Source organism: Tenrec ecaudatus, chromosome 4 (assembly GCF_050624435.1).
Source record: "Tenrec ecaudatus isolate mTenEca1 chromosome 4, mTenEca1.hap1, whole genome shotgun sequence".
Taxonomy (NCBI): Eukaryota; Metazoa; Chordata; class Mammalia; order Afrosoricida; family Tenrecidae; genus Tenrec; species Tenrec ecaudatus.
Genome location: NC_134533.1, coordinates 144,358,976 through 144,380,738, shown reverse-complemented (window position 1 = coordinate 144,380,738; position 21,763 = coordinate 144,358,976). Strand labels below are relative to the sequence as shown.

The 21,763-nt window shown below is 37.9% G+C and overlaps 1 protein-coding gene across 3 annotated transcripts in view; it reads right to left on the bottom strand.

Moving 5' to 3' along the window:
* The window catches only part of STAG1 (STAG1 cohesin complex component), a 390,900-nt gene that overhangs the window by 21,361 nt on the left and 347,776 nt on the right, over window positions 1-21,763 (bottom strand). For all 3 annotated transcript variants that reach the window (XM_075546879.1, XM_075546878.1, XM_075546877.1), the window contains 4 exons: window positions 15,119-15,211; window positions 10,840-11,014; window positions 8,632-8,771; window positions 317-418 (listed from right to left, as the gene is read on the bottom strand). In XM_075546879.1, the coding sequence (XP_075402994.1) occupies window positions 317-418; window positions 8,632-8,771; window positions 10,840-11,014; window positions 15,119-15,211 (510 nt within the window). The remainder of the gene's footprint in view (window positions 1-316; window positions 419-8,631; window positions 8,772-10,839; window positions 11,015-15,118; window positions 15,212-21,763) is intronic.

The window sequence follows — 21,763 nt, the reverse complement described above, 5'->3', positions numbered from 1 at the left end:
GATATAATGACCTTATTTCTTTTAGGTAAGCTACTAGTACATACTAAGCACCCAAAAGGTCTTAATAATGTTATTTCTACTTTCAAATAAAATCAACTATCATCAAGTTGATTCTGACTCACAGTGCCTCCACAAGGTAGAAACTGTCCTTTGGAAACTGTAAGTTTCTGAAACTAACTCTTTATAGAAGTAGAAAGACTCATCTTTTTCTCATGGAGTGATTGGCTACAAAAAACTGGTGACCTTGCAGTTAACTGCCTAACGTGTAACCCACTATGCCACCAGGGAACTCTAGTCCCTGCTAAAGTTCTCTTACCTGTTGCAAGCTGAGAATGAGGGTCTTAGCACACTGAATTTTGTCAATCTGCCTGGTTTTACTTAATGTTTCTTTAATAATATCACCATAATCGTTGTAATACTGTGAAAAAAAGAAAGAAAATGTAACTATAAAATGATTAAATTTTCAATTAGCTGGCGGAGGAGACGGAATGATGAGTACAGAGGTATTTAATGTTTTCATTTTAAACATAAGGGAGGTTAGATACTGTTTAAAGATAACAGAGGATGCACTAAATATTCAAGGTTACTAAAAATTAATAATAGTAAAATAAAAAAACACTAGGATTCGAGGAGGAAATGTAGCTTAAGTTAGCAAAACTCCTCATTCTTCATGACACAGATTCAACAAACACGACCTAAAAGGGACAAATGAAGAAAGAAAACTGTGGTCAATACTTGAAGAACTAAAGCCCAAACAGCTAAAATTGCTTACCTATCGGGAGTGAGTTTGAACAGGAGGAAAGGGTACGAGGTAACAAACTTTTCACTTAATACTACTGTGTACTGATTTTTATTCTTTTAATTTGTCTAAATTTTATTAATATAAAAAATAAAACCATTCTTATTTTCAATTGTGCCTGCAAAAATTTTAACTAACATTTTATAACCCAGCCTTTACATAGGATACACATGTTTTTAGGAAGCATTTTATTTGAATTCATTAAATTTTGATATTTTTTCCCAGTTAAAAGTTTAAAATCTACATGGAACAGTGAGAATACTGTTTGTCATTCGTGAAGTTGAGCAAGGAAAAGCCTGGAATATTAACTGATATTACCGGATTAAACTAGCAATTCCAACACTTGTCTGTCACTTTGTTGTAGTATATTGGCTTATGTGTTGCTGTGAGGCTGAATCACTGGTATACAAATACCAGCAGGGCCACCCAATGCAAATAGGTTGTAACAGAACTTCCAGAGCAAGAACAGACTATGAAGAAGAAATAGGCTGCCCACCTCAGAGGAATTCACCACTGAAAACCCTATGGGTAGCATCAACACATTGTCAATTACTAAAAGCACAAGGAATAGAAGCAGAACACTGTCAGAGATGGTGCCTAAAGATGGCTCCTCTGGTTGAAATGCACTCACAGTATAACTGAAGAAGAACTGCTTTCTGAAAGCAGAGCTAACCAAAATGACTCACATGGAGTAACGTCTGCCGGATACAATCTTTGAGAACTTCATCTGCTGAGGCTTGACTCAAAATAAGAAACAGTTGGGAAAAAAAATCTAATAATGGGAACTTGGAATGTATGAAATACGAATCTAGAAAAGTTAGAAGTCATTAAAAATGAAATGGAATACAAAAAGATCAATATTCTAAGCTTTAGAGCAGGGGTGCTCAAACTTTTTAAACAGGGGGCCAGTTCACTGTTGTTCAGACCTGTTGGAGGGCTGAACTATAGTTTTTTAAAAAAACTATGAACAAACTCCTATGCACACTACACATATCTTATTTTGAAGTAAAAAAACAAATGGGGCAAAAACACCCGGCGGGCCGGATAAATGTCCTCGGTGGGCCGCAGTTTTAGGACCCCAGCTTTAGAGAATTGAAATGGACTGTTATTAGCCATTTGAATCAGTTAATCATAATGAAATGTGTAAAGAGCTAGAATTAGAAAACCAATGTTGATGATAGTATGAGAATGCGCACGGAAAGAACTCAAGAAAAATTCAAGCTTGAGTTGTAATCTTGAGTTGTAATCAGGATGATGTTCCTGAGTAGAGCAGCCAGTCCACAGAGAGAACAACATGGCTGGCCCCACTATGAGACATGACGCCCCTCAGTGACTAAGGGCGATACAGGGGACAGCACCGGAGACACAGTGTGGGAATTGCACCTGACCTGATCCCACCACACCGAGGCAATGCACTGGGGGAGTGCAGCGGAACAGCAAGGGAATGGAGTGGCAAGGTCCCCAGGGAATGCTGAAAGTGGACTTTGGGGCCAGGGCGTGGTGCCCCAACAGACTGGACTGGAAAACGCTCCTAAGGGCCAGCAAACGATCCCTGAACTAACTACAAGCTTTTCTCTTGTGAACTGTTTTGTTCTGTTCTTTGTCAGTGGTTTGTTTCTGTTGTTTTGTTGTCTGGTTGTATACTGTTGCTTTGTTTTCCTCTGTCTAGTTTTCGTGCATGTTAGTGACTCCACAGGTCTGTATGAATAGGACAGGCTGGATGAACTATCTGGAGGAAAAACAACGGGACCGACAGTTCCGGGGGGACTTGGGGTGGGGGGGTAGGGGGGTAAGGAAGTGGTGTTAACAAACCCAGGGACAAGGGAACAACATGGGACCCCAAATGGTAGAGAAGGGGGAGTGGCAGGCCTGGTGGGAAATGATCAAGGGTAAGGTTGCTTAGAGAAGAGGTATACTCCAGCCCAGGTGGCGATGAAGCATGGTAGTAGGGCAGGAGGAAAGTCAAGGGAGATGGAGGAAAGAGCTGGGAGTCAAAGGGCATTCATGGAGGTCTAGACAAAGACATCTACATGCAAATATATATAGGAGGATGGGGAAATAGATCTATGTGTCTATATTTATAGGTCAAGTATTAAGGTGGTGGAAGGACCTTGGGCCTCTACTCAAACACTCCCTCAATGCATGAATGCCTTCTTTTATTAAATTGGAACTCTATGATGCTCACTCTCCCGACACAACGGCTGGAGCCAAAGTGGGTGAACAAGTAAATGTGGTGAAGAAAGCTGATGGTGCCTGGCTATCAAAAGAGATAGTGACTGGGGTCTTAAAGGCTTGAAGATAAACAAGCGGCCATCTAGCTCAGAAGCAACAAAGTCCACATGGAAGAACACACCAGCCTGTGTGATCGAGTGGTCCCAAAGGGATCAGTTACCAGGCATCAAAGAACAAAAAATCATATCATTGACTGCACACCTCCATGATAGGATCGCTGAAGACAAATGGGTGCATAAGCAAATGTGGTGAAGAAAGCTGATGGGGTGCCCGGCTATCAAAAGAGATAGTGACTGGGGTCTTAAAGGCTTGAAGGTGAACAAGCGGCCATCTCGCTCAGAAGCAAATAAGCCCACATGGAAGAAGCACACCGGCCAGTGCGATCACGAGGTGCCCAAGGGACCAGGTATAAGGCATCATGCAAAAAAAAAAAGAAAGATATAAGTGTGTGTATGTATGTGTATATATGTATGTGTATATATGTATATATATATATATCATATTAAATGAAGGGGGAAGTGCAGAGTGGAGACCCAAGGCCCAAGTGTCGACCAATGGAGATCCCCTCATAGAGGGGCTTAGGAGAGGAGATGGGTTAATTAGGATGTGAGGTAGTATCGATGAAGAACACAGCTTTCCCCCAGATCCTGGATGCTTCCTCCCCCCAACTACCATGATCCGAATTCTACCTTGCAGGGCTGGATAGGACAGAGGCTGTACACTGGTGCATATGAGGGTTGGAGGTACAGGGAATCCAGGGTGGATGATACCTTCAGGACCAAGGGTGTGAGGGGCGATGCTGGGAGAGTGGAGGGTGAGTGGGTTGGAAAGGGGGAACTGATTACAAGGATCCACATGTGACCTCTTCCCTGGGAGAGGGACAGCAGAGAAGGGGGGAAGGGAGACTCCAGATAGGGCAAGATATGACAAAATAATGATGTATAAATTACCAAGGGCATATGAGGGAGGGGGGACTGGGGAGGGAGGGAAAAAAAAAAAGAGGACCTGATGCAAGGGGCTTAAGTGGAGAGCAAATGCCTTGAGAATGACTGGGGCAGGGAATGTATGGATGTGCTTTATACAATTGATGTATGTATATGTATGGATTGTGGTAAGAGTTGTATGAGTCCCTAATAAAATGTAAAAGAAGAGAAAAAAATGATTAGGGCAAAGACTGTACAGATGTGCTTTATACAATTGATGTATGTATATGTATGAACTTTGAAAAGAATTGTATGAGCCCCAATAAATTGTTAAAATAAAATTAAAAAAAAAAAGAAAAATTCTATAGGCAAAATCTTGAATGATGCAGGATTCAAGAGAAAATGGAGAAAAAAAAACCATGGAGTCACTATACCCGACAGAGTTAGTCCACAGTCTACCATTTCAGAAGGTAGCATATGAGCAAGAACCAATGACACTGAAGGAAGAATTTTAAGCAGCACTAACTGCATTAGTCTGAAACAAGGTTCAAGGAATTGATGGAAAACCAATGAAAATGTTCAAGCATGCTGATGAAGCACTGGAAGCATTTACTGGTTTGCTCCCGGAAATGTGGAAGACAGTTTTGTGGTCAACTGACTGGTAGAGATTCATAATTGTACCCATTCTAGAAAGGTGATCCAACTAAATGTTCAAATTATAGAACAGTATCATTGATATCACATGGAAGAAACATTTTGCTGAACATCATGCAACAATGGTTTACAATACATTGACAGGGACATGCCAGAGGCTCAGGTTGGATTCCGAAGAGGACTTGGAATATGGTATGTCATTGCTGATGTCATGTATTTTGGCTGAAAGCAGAGAATACCAGAAAGATGTTTACTTTTGTTTCATTTACTATGAAAACACATTCAACTGTGTGGATCATAACAAATTATGGATAATCTTGAGAAGAATGGGAATTGCAGAACACTACATTGTGCAAACAGAAATACTGTGTGACTTCAAATCAGGAAAGGTGTGTATCAGGATTATATCTTTTCACTATGCTTATTCAATCTGTAAGATGAGCAAATAATCAGAGAAGCTACCTTCCATGAAGAAGAATGTGACATCACGTCAGAGAAAGGCTTAAGAACAACCTGTGATATGTAGATGATACAATCTTGCTTGCTGAATTACAGTGAGGAAGGCAAGAAGGACTTGCTAATGAAGATGAAGGATTATAGCCTTAAGTATGAGTTGCAACTCAATGTAAACAAAACCAAAATATTCACAACTAGACTAATAGGCAATATCATGATAAACAGAAAAAAGATTGAAGATATCAAGGATTTCATTTTGCTGGGATCTATAATTAAAGCTCAAGGAAGCAGTGGTCAAGAGATCAAACAATGCACTGCATTAGGCAGATTGCTGCCTAAGACCTCTTTAAAGTATTGAAAAGCATGGGGGTTACTTGGAGGACTCTAAGGTACGCCTGATCTCAGAGCCAGGGTATTTTCAATTGTCTCATGTGCATGAGAAAGTTGGACACTGAATAAGTAAGACCAAAAAGAAAAAAAATCGATGCATTTGAATTATGGTGTTGTCGAAGAATATTGAAAGCACCACAGACGGACAAAAGAAAACAGATCTGTCTTTGAAGAAGTAGAGCCAGAATGCTCTTTAAATGAAAGGACAGTGAGACTTTGTCTTATGTAAGTTGGACATGTTGTCAGGAGAGACCAGTCCTTGGAGAAGGTCATCATGTTTCATAAAGTGGAAAGACAGAGACGAAGAAAAAGAAGGCCCTTACTGGGATGGGCTGACACACTGACTAAAACAGTAGGCTCAAGCATAAGAATAACTTTGAGGATGGTGCAAGACCACGCAGTTTTTTGTGCTGTGGGACCCAGGGTAGCTCTGAGTTGGACCTGACTGGAAGGCATCAAACAACCACCACTACCACCATCACCACAGACTAGAAACTGGAGTTTTACAGTCTTCAAAAAGATTGGTGTACTCCTTGGATACGAGGTTTTAAAAAGGGAAAAAAATAAAAACAACTGTCTTTTCTGTGAAGTTAAGTATTATTCACCACCACCACCACCCCCCACTTCTCCCAAAAGAATTGTCCTAAGGATGAAGAAGAGTAAATTACATCAACAGGGAGAACTCGGGAAACTTCAGATTTGAAGTGCTCATGTAGGAAACATGAGAAAAACCCATAAAGTCATGCACTTATTAGAATAACCATAAAGAAGTTAAGACCTACTATGAACAGATGTATACAAAAAGAAAGCGCTAAGCATAGAACAAGTTTTTAGATGAAGCACCAATGCAATTACTGTTATGGGATGCGAAGGATCAACTAGAATTCTTCACACTTTAAGCTTGTTGATTCCCTAAGGGGAACAATCACATTTTAAAAGGTAGAACAACAACAAAAAAAGATAGGACCAACATTGTCAAAACAGAGCTGGATTCCAATCTTAGGGAAGAGAGCACCTTGTCATTCCAAATGAATTAGTTTCCCATTCTAGATAAGTCAGGTTCTTAGACAAGTTTCTGAGATGGTGAAAACACTGTTTCGATGTTCTTTAAGGAATCCCGAAAAATAAAAAAAGTGCTAAAGGGTTGAGAGGATAATCATGGTTCTGATTTTTGCAACAGCAAGATCATACAGAAAATAAAACAGCAACAACAACAAAACACAATGCCTGACATCTATCCTTGTTGCTAGGTGTTACGGGTTTGGCTCTACTTCAAAGTAAAATCAAACAATGCCCAGTTCTATTCTAGATAGTCTCCTTTATGTTAAGTGGGATCAAGGAATATGTACTTTAGAATAAAACTCCAATTCACCAGGGAATGATCAGAATTGGGAACAACTATTCTGGCAATCAGTTTTGTATTAAATTTACTCAAGATTAGAGAATACATTACTAGTGCCTGTGAATACTCAGCAATGAAGTGATAATTACTCTAAGAACAGATGTTCACCAACATTTTTCTAAGAGACAAAGGTAAATATATCAGTGTATTTAGCTGTCAGCATCAGTTTGACAAATTTTTTCATCATTTCTTTGAGACTATATAGGAAAAACATTAGGTTAAACACAGGTAGGTATCTTTATGTTGCCAGTTTGGCATGGGTTTTTCTTCCTTTTCATGCTTATTAATCTCTCTCCCATGGATCCATCTCAACCGTTGAGTGATTGTTCTTTACGAAGCCTCTGTGGTTCCTCTCAGGTAAGTCTCTGTGCTATTCTACATCATACATCTATCACTACAATAATCATGTGGAAGCTTTGTGGTCTAAATGGTGCCACACCTTGAAATCAGACAGACCTAGAATGAAACCCCAGTTTTTGTTACCCGAAGAGTTGTTTCGATCTTGAGAAAGTTAATTAACCTTGCTGAGTATTAGTTTCCTCATCTGTAAATAAGGATAGTATTTTCTCTCTCACAAGATCATAATCAAAGAAACCAAAAGCAGTAAAACACTGTTTTAAACACAAATGGCAGCCATTATTTACCTGCTACATAATATTATCTACCACAGCTTCTCTATCAATCTGTGAATTCCTCAGTACAAATACCAGGTCTTATTTCTAAGCCTCTGGCTACTCACTTGGTGCCAATTATATTAAAGTTGTTCAGCAAAATACAATTGGTTATTATATTTTAACTGGAATTAGATCATTCCTACACACAGATGAAAACACAAGTGGATATGAATGTGGGCAAAATAGGATATTTTCTATGACATAAGACTAAGGTAAATACATGTACACTTCAGTGTGTTGCTCCAATTTATGCCTATCAGATGTTACTATGAACAGTTTCAAGAATTGTTTTTCTAAAGTCAAGGACAAACGAAGCTCATGGAAACTAGAACCAGTAGTGTATATGAAAAGACTGTCATATAAGGAATGTCTACAGCAAATGAAAATCACCTAATAGCTTATCTTCCTCCAGATAAAATCCACATTTTTCTAAACAGCATACAAGGTCTGATATCACCTAATTATATGATATGTCAAGTTGTTTCTATCAGCAGTAACCTATACTGTTATATCATCAAATTACTTGCATTTCCCTCATAAAATTCAGATTCCATTGTGTCTTTGTACACAGAGTTCAATCTGTCTGCAAACTCTTCCCACCACTGCTCTACTCTTTTAACTACTTTGTCCTCTCAGACTTAGTTCAGAAGGTACTTCTGAGAAGTTTTCACTAACTGTCATAATTTCTAAGAGTATCTGTTATATATACACATATACATATATATATAATTCTTAAGTGCACTATTATACTGTATAGTGTTTTTGTCTATTTACTGGATTCTGACTGAGGGTCACTTGAGGGCAGGAATGAAAACAAACAAATTAACAATAAACTACAAAACGTTGAAACTCAGTGCCTGGGAGAGGGAACTTTAAAAAGTTTGTGGAAAATTCCATTATCTTCCAGTTCCTCTTTTCCACAAACTTGGTGAAGTTCCCTTATAATAAGAATACATATCAAAGAGAAACTTAAGCTATATCAGAAAAGCATCAATAATGCATAAATGAAAGTTGTCAATTTTAACTTTGTTCACCAGGCTTTGATTTTAATGATAAATTTCCTTGCCATTTAGAAGAAAATAAAATTAAATGAGACTATACCTTCATGTAATGTTTGAAGATGTCTGCAGCAGCATGCATGTCAACAATATCATATATGATAAGTTTGCTAAAGGCAGCAAGTAGATTCCTTCTTTTATGTAAGGCCTCAATTTTATTAGCTTCATCTTCTTCATCACCCTCTAGCCACAGAAAATAAAGTGGTTATGAAGTTTGGCCCTTTGACCAAGGTAAATAAAAATAATGTATATAACTGAAAGCCAGGTTAGTACTATAACTTTACAAATAGGTGTACCATATATACTCGTGTATAAGCTGAGTTTTTCAGCACATTTTTAATGCAGTTTTTCTGGTAAAATTAGGTGTTTCGGTTGATATTCGGTTGGTTTATACTCATGTAGATATGGTAATTGAGTTTTAGACGGGATAAAAACAATCAGACTGAAAATTTATTATTTTATATTTAAATGACTTTAAGATCTTGAATTTTGGTTAAACACTTATCAAACACTTAGAAAGCATTAAGATTCCTCTTATGGGAGTTATAGATGGCAAAGCCTGAGCATGTTAAGCAAATCAAAGGTCAATTTCTTTTCTCTGATTTTTTAAATGCTTTGAGAAGATGTCTGTTTACTTTTTTAATTATTATTTGTAGAGCAATGGATATATGGCTATTATAATATTTACTGTTTAGTACCTTTCCTAAACCATGGTTATATTATCAGCTGAGAAATAAAACACGTTAGCCTATCATGCCCTGTATAGGAAAAAAAAAGCAAATATTTTTAAAACAAGTAGTATTTTTCTTCGTCACAGGTTGTCTCAGGGATTAATTTCTAATACTAGGGAAAAAAATTCCCCATACCAGTGGTTATCAACTTTCCTAAGGCTGCCACCTGTTAATACAGTTCCTCATGTTGTAGTGACTCCCCAGCCGTAAAATTATTTTTGTTGTTACCTCATAACTGTAATTTTGCTAATGTTATGAATTGGGTGACCTCTGTAAAAAGGTCATTTGACCCCCCAAAAGGGTCTTGACCCACAGGTGGAGAACCGCTGCTTTAGATGATGAAAGTTAACAGATATGTTTAAGGATCAACCTCTTTGCATTGACCCATTAATGTCCTATGCTATTCAGTATTTGGAAACAGCTTTTTTTCTTTCCTTCTTCACATGTATATTTTCATTAAATAATTTATTTTTAACCTCTCATTTAACTAAATAGTCCTGTTGTGAAGCATCACTTTGTTTTAGGATAAATAGCAGGTAAATTTCAATTTCTGAGATTAAGATAGGCCTTAAATAGAGACATTTTGGTTCACACACTAGTAATCTCCTAAATTGTTCTGATACTAAAGGAACATTCTGATTGCACACAAGAGATTTGTGAAAGACGTCGGCTCCAACAATAGAATGCTTAAATAATCTATTTTGCAAATAACCAGTTCTAACAAACATTTAAAACGAAACATTTACAATTCAGTCTAATTTTGCAAAGTTACCATTGTTTGGATTCAACACAATTTTGACTGGTGAGCTTTGACAATAGTCCATCATGTAATATATCAAATTTGTTTATTTATGTTATAACAGATGGACTATCTGCTACTCCACTGAGAAATTGCAAGAAATCTGGATGCTTTTCTTTAGAAAAATTGTGAGCCTGGACTCACTCAATTATAAAAAACATATTGCTAATGTATATTTGCAAATGTGGGAAGTGAAAAATGGACATTTATAGAAAAATTAATAAAAACCGAAGTCTGGACACTAGTTACATGTCAAGTGATATGAGATTGACTGTAAAAGTATGCTGTACCTATATAATGCAATTCTGTGTCAGTGGTTCTTAACCTTCCTAAATGCCGCAATCCTTTCATACAGTTCCTCATGTTGTGGTGACCCATCCAAACATAATATATTATTTTTGTTGCTACTTCATGACTGCAATTTTGCTAGTTATGAATGGGTGACCCCTGTGAAAGGGTCGTTTGACCCCCAAAAGTTGAGAACCAATGAACTGTGCAGATGTTAGAAAATGAATAAGGAAGCACTACTTGATAAAGGGGAGAGACTACTTTTTTGTCCTCCTGTTAGTTTGAACTGTATAACTTCATTAACTACCACTAACACTTATTTAAAAGTGAGAAATCTTGTATGGTTAAATTTTAATTGTTTTGGGGGGGGGATTCAAATCTTTGGGGATTGGTCAAATAAGATAAAAAATGACAAAATGATAGCTATAAATACCCATGCTCTGGTTCTCCTCATCTTGGTCAATGAACACGTGATCCATCACAAAACTGAGGAGTTCCGACTGGAGTCCAGTATCTGGATTAAATACCAAAGGCTGAAGGCCCTCCCTGCCACCTGTCATTAATTGGTGGCTAAAAATCATCAAAAGGTCACAGAGCAACATGAAAGCCTGAAATGGAAAGAGATTTCATCAGTAAAATATTGTAGGAATACAGCTATATGAACAAGTCAATGTTAACAAAAACATATTACACAGTTCAAAAGTAGAACCATACTAAAATTTTCAATATTTCAATCACTAAACTTAATAGTGACTCAGTTCTTTTCATTAAACAATAGCAATATTTAAGACTGTTTTTGATTTTAAAATATCTTTTTTTTCTTCTTGAACTCCTTGATATCAGCTCCTTTTTAAAAAATTGATTTTATTAGGGGCTCATATAATTCTTTTTCACAATCTGTACATACATCATTTGTGTCCAGCACATTCCTACATATGTTGCCATTATCAATCTCAAAACACCTGCTTTCTACTTGAGCCCTTGATATTGGCTCCTTTTCCCCTCCCTCCCCGCTACCCCCTCCCCCTTGATAATTTATAAATTATTATTTTATTATATCTTACACCATCCAACGTCTCCTTCACCCACTTCTCTGCTGTCTGTCCCCCAGGGAGGAGGTTATATGTAGACCTTGTCATCTGTTCCCTTTCTCCCTTACCTTCCCCCTCCACCCTCCTGATATCGCCACTCTCACCACTGGTCCTGAGGGGTTCATCTGTCCTGAATTCCCTGTATTTCCAGTTCCTATCTGTGCCAGTGTATATCCTCTGGTCCAGCCGGATATGTAAGGTAGAATTGGGATCATGATAGTGGGGGGGAAGGAAGCATTTAAAAACTAGAGGAAAATTGTATGTTTCATCATTACTACACTGCACCGTGACTGGCTCGTCTCCTCCCCGCAGCCCTTCTGCAAGGGGATGTCCAATTTCTCCTAGATGGGCCCTGAGTCCCCACTCTGCATTCTCCCTCATTCAATGCTTTGATTTTTAAAATTTTTTTTTTTTTGGTCTTTGATGCCTGATACATGATCCCTTTGATGCCTTGTCATTTCACAGGCTGGTGTGCTTCTTCCATATGGGCTTTGTTGTTTCTCAGTTAGATGGTCCCTTTTTTATCTTTCCCGCCAACGGGAATCTAGATTCTATATATTTTGACAGCTGGGCACCATTAGCTTTCTTCACTGCATTTGCTTATGCACCTGCTTTGTCTTCATCGTTTGTGTCTGGGTAGGCTGGGGTGCTTCTTCCGTGTGGGCTTTGTTGTTTCTTAGCTAGATGGCTGCTTGCTTATCTTCAGATTTTTAAGACATCAGGTGCTATATCTTTTGATAGCCAGGCACCATCAGCTTTCTTCACATTTGCCTGTGCACTCATTGTCTTCAGCAACTTCAGATGTTATATCTTTTGGTAGCTGGGCACCATCAGCTTTCTTCACATTTGCTTGTGTACCCATTTATCTTCAGCGATCGTGCAGGGCAGGTGAGCATCTCAGACTGCCGAATTGTTAGAACAAAGTGTTCTTGTGTTGAGGGAGTACTTGTGCAGGGGTCCACTGTCCATCAGTTTTCTTAATACTCAACCTATAAATATATGTACATAAATCTATTTCCCTTTTGTGTTATATATTTATATCTTTATATGCCTGTATTTAAATCTCTATGACTAACTACCCTTGCTTCCTAGTTCTTTATTTCTTTGTACTTTCCTCTTGTCTCACTATCAGGTTCTGTCTTCATCTGGGTTTTAGGAATTCCTCTGTCACATTGCCCTTGATCCAGCCCTGCCCGACCTCCCACACCCTCCTTGACTCTGATTTTGGATCACTTGTTAAAATATCTATTTCTTTGACTTACTTACATTAACTCAAAACTAGTTGACTCAGATGTGAATAAAAAAAAATGGGTTCAGCTGAACTCTGGAAATATAAAATTTATAGATATTGACAGGGGTTAGAAATAAATTATAGGCTACTTATGGTAATCAAATAATTAGAAGAATGTCACATGGCCCCTATACCCAACTTTTTATTGTGAATTCAGTGGGGGGTGGTGGCAGATTACATATGAGATCATCTTTGTATTCAATAAGAAACTCTGAAACCTCTCCTCCCCTGTCTCCTTGGTATATTCTTTTCCCCTCACTCTAGCTAATTAGCAGAAGTCTTAAGACAAACTGTGTAAGGCAACAAACTGGAGTGTAGTATTCATATCCTTTAAAACATGTCCAATATAAAATAATTATATTTAACCAAACCAAACCTACAGCCCTTGAGTCAATTCTGACTCATAGCAATTTACAGGATAGAGTTGCACTGTAACTCTTTACAAAATGAGGCAGCTTCATCTTGCTCCAGTAGAGTAGTGAATTAAGAGAGATTATATAGAAATATTTTTTATCCCCGCCATGGTTTGAGATACCACTGCATAGGACTTATGCAAAAACTAAATTTTTGGTCTCAAGGGCCACAGAGTTGGGTACTTTGTACAGCACAGGTGGGGCTCAGAATGCTCAGAGAATAAGGCTTATGATAGACCATCTCTGATCCTGTTTAAAATTAGATGCTGATAATTTAAGAAAGACCTGTGCCAATCTATTTTTAAGAAGGGATCAAAATGATAAATCCCACAGTTCCCTTAACTAGATGGAGTAGATGCTTTCCTGACCAATGTAATAGACTACATAAAAAAAGGTATGATCTGCTTACTATGGAAATACTTCCTAGCAGAACACTAATATATTATAATGAGAGAAATGACTCACAAAATCATTTCAGAGCAATAGTGCTGCATGAACCCCACTCTGACCTTTTTGGACTGCCACTCCCCAAGGATCAAGGAGTTGGACCAATGGGTTTGCACCTTTATTTTATAAAATATTTTCCTTCTTTAAAAAAATTAGTATGAAACCTGGCTAGACCAGAGTATGTCACTGGTACAGAGAGGGACTGGAAACACAGGGAATCGAGGATGGATGATCCCTTCAGGACCAGTGGTGCAAGTGGTGATACCAGGAGGATGGGTTGGAAAGTGGGAACTGATTACAAGGATCTATATATAACCTCCTCCCAGGAATGGACAACAGAAAAGTGGGTGAAGGGAGATGTCAGACAGTGAAAGATATGACAAAATATTAATTTATACATTATCAAGGGTTCATGAGGGAGGAGGAGCAGGGAGGGAGGGGGAAAATGAGGAGTTGATGCCGGGGCTTAAGTGGAGAGCAAATGTTTTGAGAAAGATGAGAGCAATGAATGTACAAATGTGCTTTACACAATTGATGTATGGATTGTGATGAGTTGTATGAGCCCCTAATAAAATGATTTTAAAAATTAGTATGGATTTAATACATATATCATATCATTTGTTTTTATTCATTTTATATTTCAATCACATAGAGTTGTATAATTGCTACCACAATGTTTCCAAACATTCTTTTTCTATATGGTCTCCTTGACATCATCTCCTTTACCCCTAAACCTTTATTTTTTAGACAAAGACTAGGAATCAATCATTCCTTGCCACTACAGAGTTTACCCTGCTGTCAAAACCACATAGGTTTCTAGTTGAGGACTACAGGCCTACTGTGTCTACTCCTAGACCCCAGGGTGGTCAAGTATCAATTGTCTGGGGAGTGATATATACAGTTTGGACATGTAGTGTGAAGTGCGGGAAAGAGCTGAAGGTAAGATGAGAGGAAGTCATGCTATAATCCAGTTGACCAGAATGCCAAGTTCTAATAATTCTTAGGAATCAAGAATTCTAAACTTGAACCTGGTTCCACAGGTCTTCATGACAGTATAGTTGTCAAGGTAAAATGATATAATATCTATTTTTATTAGCAGTTTGTTAGCTTGCTTTATAACACACATAATAAAAAATTCTATATATTCTTGTACCATATCCTGTCAAAATGTTAGGGGTGAACCTGGAAGTTAAAAATTGCCACCAAAAATGACATCTTCTTACTGTTTTTTTCTTTTTAAAATCATTTTATTGGGTGCTTGTACAACTCTTATCACAATTCATATACATTCATCCATTGTGTCAAGCACATTTGTACACTTGTAGCCATCATCATTCTCAAAACACTTGCTTTCTACTTGAGCCATTGGTATCAGCTCCTCTCTTTCCCCTCCCGCCCCAACTTACTGTTTGTTTTATTCCCCAATTTCTTTAAGCTCTACTGAAAGATTTTTAACTGTTATTTCCTTACCTGTTCCTTCACTGGAGTATTAACATTAGATAGGCACTGTTGGCAAACAGCCAAAAACGATTTCACTGTTTTCCTCAAAACCAACAAATCCTCCTGCAAGACATTAAAATTTGCAGCATGAATTACAGTATCATAGAAAACTGAGCCAGGGGAAAAAAATACACCAAAAGTAGCCACACTGATGGATTTTCAATAAAATTAATAAAATCAACTTTATCATTAAGAACCAAATCATAAAGTTATTTCTCAGATGTCAGTCTTAATGGAAGGAGCATAAAAAACTGATAGTCTATAAAAAAGAAAAATTATGCTTAGCTATAGAATGCTCAGTATCATTACCTTTTAACATTTTCTTTCTTTGTTAGATATGGTTTATTTAGATTGATAATATTAGATATGTTTTTCATTCCTATAACACAAACTAGGTGATAATAACATGAGAGTACACAGCAGCATATTGAACTCCTCCTTATCGTTAGGAACCAAATCATACAGTTATTTCCCAGATGTCAGTCTTAATGGAAGGAGCATAAAAAACTGATAGCATATAAAAAAGGAACAATTATCCTTAGCTTAGTTTTAATTATCCTTAACCCTCTGCAAAATGTCAAGGAAAGAAAGGTAAGTTTAACATAGTGTCAATGTCTTCAAAGCACTAATATTCCAGTAGAGAACCAGACCAATTACAGAGTAATCAAGTGCTCAAATATTGCATATTAATTCTAACTGAAGCAGTGAGAGCTGAGCTGGAGAAATCTTCAAGGACAGGCTTTATTTCAGATTTGGATGAGTAAATGGGGCTTAATTTGATGGCCAGACACTATTTCATATGGACAACATTTGAAAATTCAAAAGGAAACAAGTTTAAAAAGCACTATGAGTAAGGAACTAGTCTAAGGGTTTATACTGTTAAGTAATTTAATCTTTATATTGACTGAGTAGTTGTTATTAGAAAGAATTTGAACCTAGGAATAAGTAGTATCAGAGCTTACATTCTTATCATAGATTAATAAGCAACACAAATTCAGTATTAAGTTGATATTAAAATAGCAATAATTAACATAAGCAAAGGCGAATGTACAAATGACTTTTTACCACATAAACTGCATTAAAAATGTGCTGAAAAACTTGGCTTATACATGAGTATATATGGTATATACATTTTTCTTTTAGCTGACATGAGTGGTAAATTACTTTATTGGGGGCTCATACAACTCTTATCACAATCCATACATCCATTCATTGTGTCTGTCAAGCATATCTATACATTTGTTGCTGTGGGGGGAGGTCTGATCCTCCCTGGAGGCAGACTTTCTGGCCACACCACAGGGGTGGGCCTGCTCCCTGCTGCTGGAGACTATGGATTGCTTCTGTTCCTTTAGGTGGGGTTTACACCCTACTGATAATGGTTCCTATGGAGATCCAGAGAACAGGTCAAAGTTAAGGTGCCATCCAGACTCTAGGATCCGCCCATCTTGTCACATGTATACCCCCAATCCCTCCTCTTCCTATTGTGCGTATGTCCCTAGACCACCCCCTCCCTGCTGTATAGCCTGTAGTGCAACCCCTTCCTGTGACGCATGTCTACTTGTAATTAGTGGGCTTGCACGCCCCCAAGAGGTATAGGCCTGGGTTAACCATAGAGATCTCTCTTCGTCCCCTTGCTCGCTCTTTTCCCCCTCTCCTCTCTTGTCCTCCTTTCCTCTCCCCTCTTTCCACGTGGACCACCAAGCGGGGCTGAGGTGAGCAATGCTACCATGTAATGTGTCTGACTGCATTATTGTAATGTCTCTTCTATCGCTCATGCTCTCGATGACTTTAATATTTATATATCTCAACCGTACAGTTGTGCTCACTGAACCCGTAGTGGGTAGTGGTGGGGGGCTGGCCCCCCAATCCTAATACTACATGTTGCCATCATCATTTTCAAAACATTTTCTTTCTACTTGAGTCCTTGATATTAAGCTTCTCATTCCCACCCCCCCCATGAACCCTTGATAATTTATAGATTTTTCCCCCATGTCTTACATTGACCCTTTACCCCCCTTTCTGTTGTCAATCCCATGGGAAGGGGCTATAGGTAGTTCATTGTGATTGGTTCCTCCTTCCCCCCAGCCCCCTTCTGGTATTGCTACTCTCAATATTGATCTTGAGGAGTTTTTCTCTGTCCTGGATTCCCTGTGTTTCCAGCTCTTATGTGTATCCGTCTGTGTACATGCTCTGGTCTAGCCAGATTTGTAAGGTAGGATTGGAGTCATGATAATCAGGGGGAGGAAGAATTAAAGAACTAAAGGGTTAACCAACACTTAAAAAATAAGTGGAGAAAGAAGACTTTGTAAGGAAGTCTAAGAAGTGACTTGAGAACTAGAGCTAAAACCAGAAGTAAAGAAAGAAAACAATTAAAAATAGGTTTGGAATCATGGTTTCATGATTACTAGAGTATTTTAAAGTGACAAATACCTGCAAGTAAAAAGGAATAGAAAGTGCCCCAAGGATAAAACAATGATGAGGTTGCTGGTGACTCTGGAGAACATTTTCAATGAAGTTGTGGGAGCTGAAGCCAGAATGTAGTGGACTAAAGATAGGAAGGAAACCACCTCTTTTTTAGAATTGTGATTGTAATTAGATAGCAAAAAAAAAAGATAGCAGAAAAGTAGGATGGCTCCAAGAGAGTTCTTTTGGGATTAATGGAATTTTTGCTGCTGTCTTCACCTTTTAAGTAGAAAAAGTAAAATATTCTACCAAACAATTATTAATTAATGAATAAAAAAGGGGGTTAAAAGGTGTTAATGCTTTCTTAATTCCTTAGATTTCTTAGTTCATGCACAGTCACAAAAAAGACACCACCCCCATTAAAAACAACACCCCCAAAACCAATAACAACAAAAAACTGTCTAGGGAATTAGCTCAAGTTGGAGTTGGATGCAAAAGGTTTCTCTAAAGGTCAAACATCATCACAACTAAGTAAGCAATCTACTGGGTGACTAACCAATAGTATTATTTTTAGAAGAAACTAAAAGTGTGACAAAGCCAAGAAAACAAGTTAAGAGGCTGAAGGTCTTTAAAGGTAAAGTTTTGCCTGAATCTGAATACATCATTATCAGAGAAAGTTAATTTTAACTAGTTAGTTACATTGGGGACCCTTAGTCACTTGCTAGCCAAAGGGTGGGTTGTTAGAAGGCACCCGGCACTCCAAGCAATCTGCTTTAATAAAGATTTACTACCCTTTCCTTTAGGGTCCTATAGGGTAACTATAAATAGCAAATGACTCAATGGCAGTAGCTGAGATTTAACTTAGAGAATTATAAATACAAACATATTTAGGTGAATGGGCACAGACACACACTGGGCAGTTAGCTTATCTCCCATAAATCCCTTTGAACAGCTGGGAATAACATTTAGGTATGTGTGACTTTTAGACCTCAGGCTTTCATTTCCTTAGCAATTTTCCACTTTGATTGCCCTTTTACTATATTTCATTTGACTTTAAATTGTTGAAATCCCAACCTCAGTATGAGACACAGCATCCCACATTGACCCACATCACTAGAGGGGACACTGGAGACACGGTGTGGGAATTGCGCCCAAAATGAGCCCACCACACTGAGGCAAATACTAAGGGCGGGCAACACAACAGCAAAAGGAAAAGAGCAAAGAGTCCCAGGGAATTCCAAAAAAAGACTTTGGGGCCAGAGGTTGGTACCCTACAGACTCGACACTCCTAAAGCCCAACAAACAGTCCTTGAACTAAGTACAGGCTTTTCTTTGTTGTTATCACTGGCTTTTTGTTATTGTTGATGTTTTGTTTTCTTTTGTTTTCAACTTCCATGATTTAAAAAAAGGCACAAAACTAAGCTCAGATGTTAATTTTTTACATTATGAATTTTGATTTTAAAAAGATCAGTTTTCTGTTCAACAATTCATACACCTTTGTTTCATGTCATTTACTGCAATTCAAATAATAATTTATCTTACTTCTCTGTTTTCTATTTCCATTACTCATTCATTCCTAGCCCTTCTGAATCCAGTCCTTCGTTAATTGTTATCCTTTATCTCAAATGTAAATTAAACTTTTGCTCCTCTGAATAGACAACAGGGTTTTAAGTTGACAAAATTCTGGGTACTGGTCTAAAGGGTTGAAAACTTTTTGTAAAGGGCCAAACAATAAATATGTGCTTTGCAATTCATGTGGTGTCTAGCCCACATATTTAAATCTGCCACAGTAGCACTCAAGGAGTCCTACACAGTATGCAAACAAATGAGCACAGCTGTATTCCAATAAAACTTTATTTACTAAAAAAAAGTGTTGGACTAGGTTTGGCCCATGGTTATGGTTTGCTAAGCCTGCACAGGATTATAAAGCTCTCAGGAGTTACAAGTTATGCTCATCTATATCAGGCATAGTAACACATCAAACCCACTGGCATCAGAACTCATGACCCTAAATAAGGTTTCTGGGGTTGTAGATCTTTATGGGAATGATAGTCCAGATTTTCTCAAGGAGTGGCAGGTGGGTTTGAACAGATGACGTTGCAGTTAGTTCAATGTGTACCTGACGACGGCACCAGGGCCCCCTCAATAACACACAGCGAGAGTCATAAACTTTAATTTTCAGCCAAATTAACCCATTATCCATATTGCATTTGATTTTAAAAGAAAAATATATCAGTTCAATTGGGACACATCAGTGAACATGAGAAAAATACCTCTATTGCAGTGGAGTAAAATGGTTTTCTGAGGCTACTTTCTTGTCTGACACTGCTACTAGCTTCTTTTGGAGGCCATGTTGTGAAGATATAATAAAAGAACTACTGGCTAGTTAAACCTCAACTGTGATACCTAGTTTTCAGTTTTGCTGTTCTTCACGATTTGAATACCAACCTGCTGCCTCTGTCATCGTCTCAAAGACTAACCACTTATTAATGTAGGAACGCTTAAGCTGCCTACTGCAGCTCCCAAACAACTTCTGATTTCTCTTTCCTGAAGATGAAGGAAGCTTAAGAGGCCGCTATAGGGACAGAGGAAAGGTAGTGACTATTATGACTAAAATGAAACATGAATTCTCAAACTCTCCCAAAATACAGATGGGGGACAAAATGTATCACACCGTGTATACCTATGCTAGCCACTGAGCATGGTGCCCCTACTCTCAGCCTTAGGCAATAGCTCTTTGAGGATCAATTCTTGGTTTCAACAGGGAAGGAGATTGGAGAAGCAAAGACTACTGGTAATGATCATAAATCAATGATTACAATGTTTACTGAAACTCTATCACAATTGAATCACATCCAGCAGAGAACATAATTTTCATTTCACTCACTAGAAACTTAAAGCACAAAGGGGAAGCAATTTAGCTGTTTAACCACATGTACTAAGAAGTGGAGTCAAAATCTGAATTAAGGCTTAAATAGGAAGTCCATACACCAACACACACACACACACACACACACACACACACACACACACACACACACACAGAGCTAGAAATGTACCTAATTATAAACTGTGTACTTCATATATAAATGAATTACCAGGTTATAAGAATGACCAAAACAAATACAGCAACAAGTCACTTAACAAATACCTACTGATTATAGAATGTGCACTATGAAAAATGTTACAAATTTAAAAGGTACCACAGAAAAAAAATACATTACTGTATCTTTCAGGGGATACCAAGCACTTATTTTCTTTATCCCAATAAACGAGTTGACAGGAATGCAAAATGCTTTTATCATCAAATCTCTAACCTCCACACTAGAACATAGGCTAAGTTATACTTTAAAAATAAAAAATGTTCACAATATTGCTTTAAGTTTTTGATAAGCTCAGTTACAATACTTTTATACATTTATAATTTCATTCTCAAAACATTTGCTCTCCACTTCAGCCCCTGGCATCAGCTCATTTCCCCCTTCCTCCCTGTTTCCCCCTCCCTCATGAACACTTGATAATTTTCAAATTATTACTTTGTCGTATCTTACATTGTCCAACATCTCCTGTCACCCACTTTTCTATTGTCTGTCCCCCAGGTAGGACGTTATATGTAGATCCTTGTAATCAGTTCCCCCTTTCTAACCCACCCTCCCTCCACTCCAGTGGCTTTTAGAATATTTTAGTTAGATAAAATTTTGGAAAAATGCAGGATTTGGTATGAGCAGCCATCTACATCTGTATTCCAGATTTTTACAAAGAATAAAGCGCTGAAGAAGAAAAGGATATACAACGAGAGCTGGGTCTTTCTCCCTTAATTTTCCTATATCAGCCAATTAGAGACTTGTGACCAGACATGCCTATTGAAGGATGACTCTGAATTTAGGAAAACATCAAAGGAAAACATTTGAAACTAACTAGATAGCGGGGACACAATTCTCAAGAAATAAAAGGCAGGGGGAAAAAAAGGTTCCTGGAAGTAAAGAAGCAAAGTGAAATGGTTATACACTCCTAACAACTTGTTCCCAGATGGATAACTATTATCTCTCATGTCCGTTTTCTTCTCTTCAAAACAGTCAGCTCTGCAGAGGGAAAGGCGTCACATCTATATTTTGTTGTTACAGGAATTCTGGGGGAGGAGCTGTTTCTTTTATTAGTCATTTTGAAGAAACGGGTAAGGAAAAGGCAAGTGAAAGCTACAGGAAGAATTTT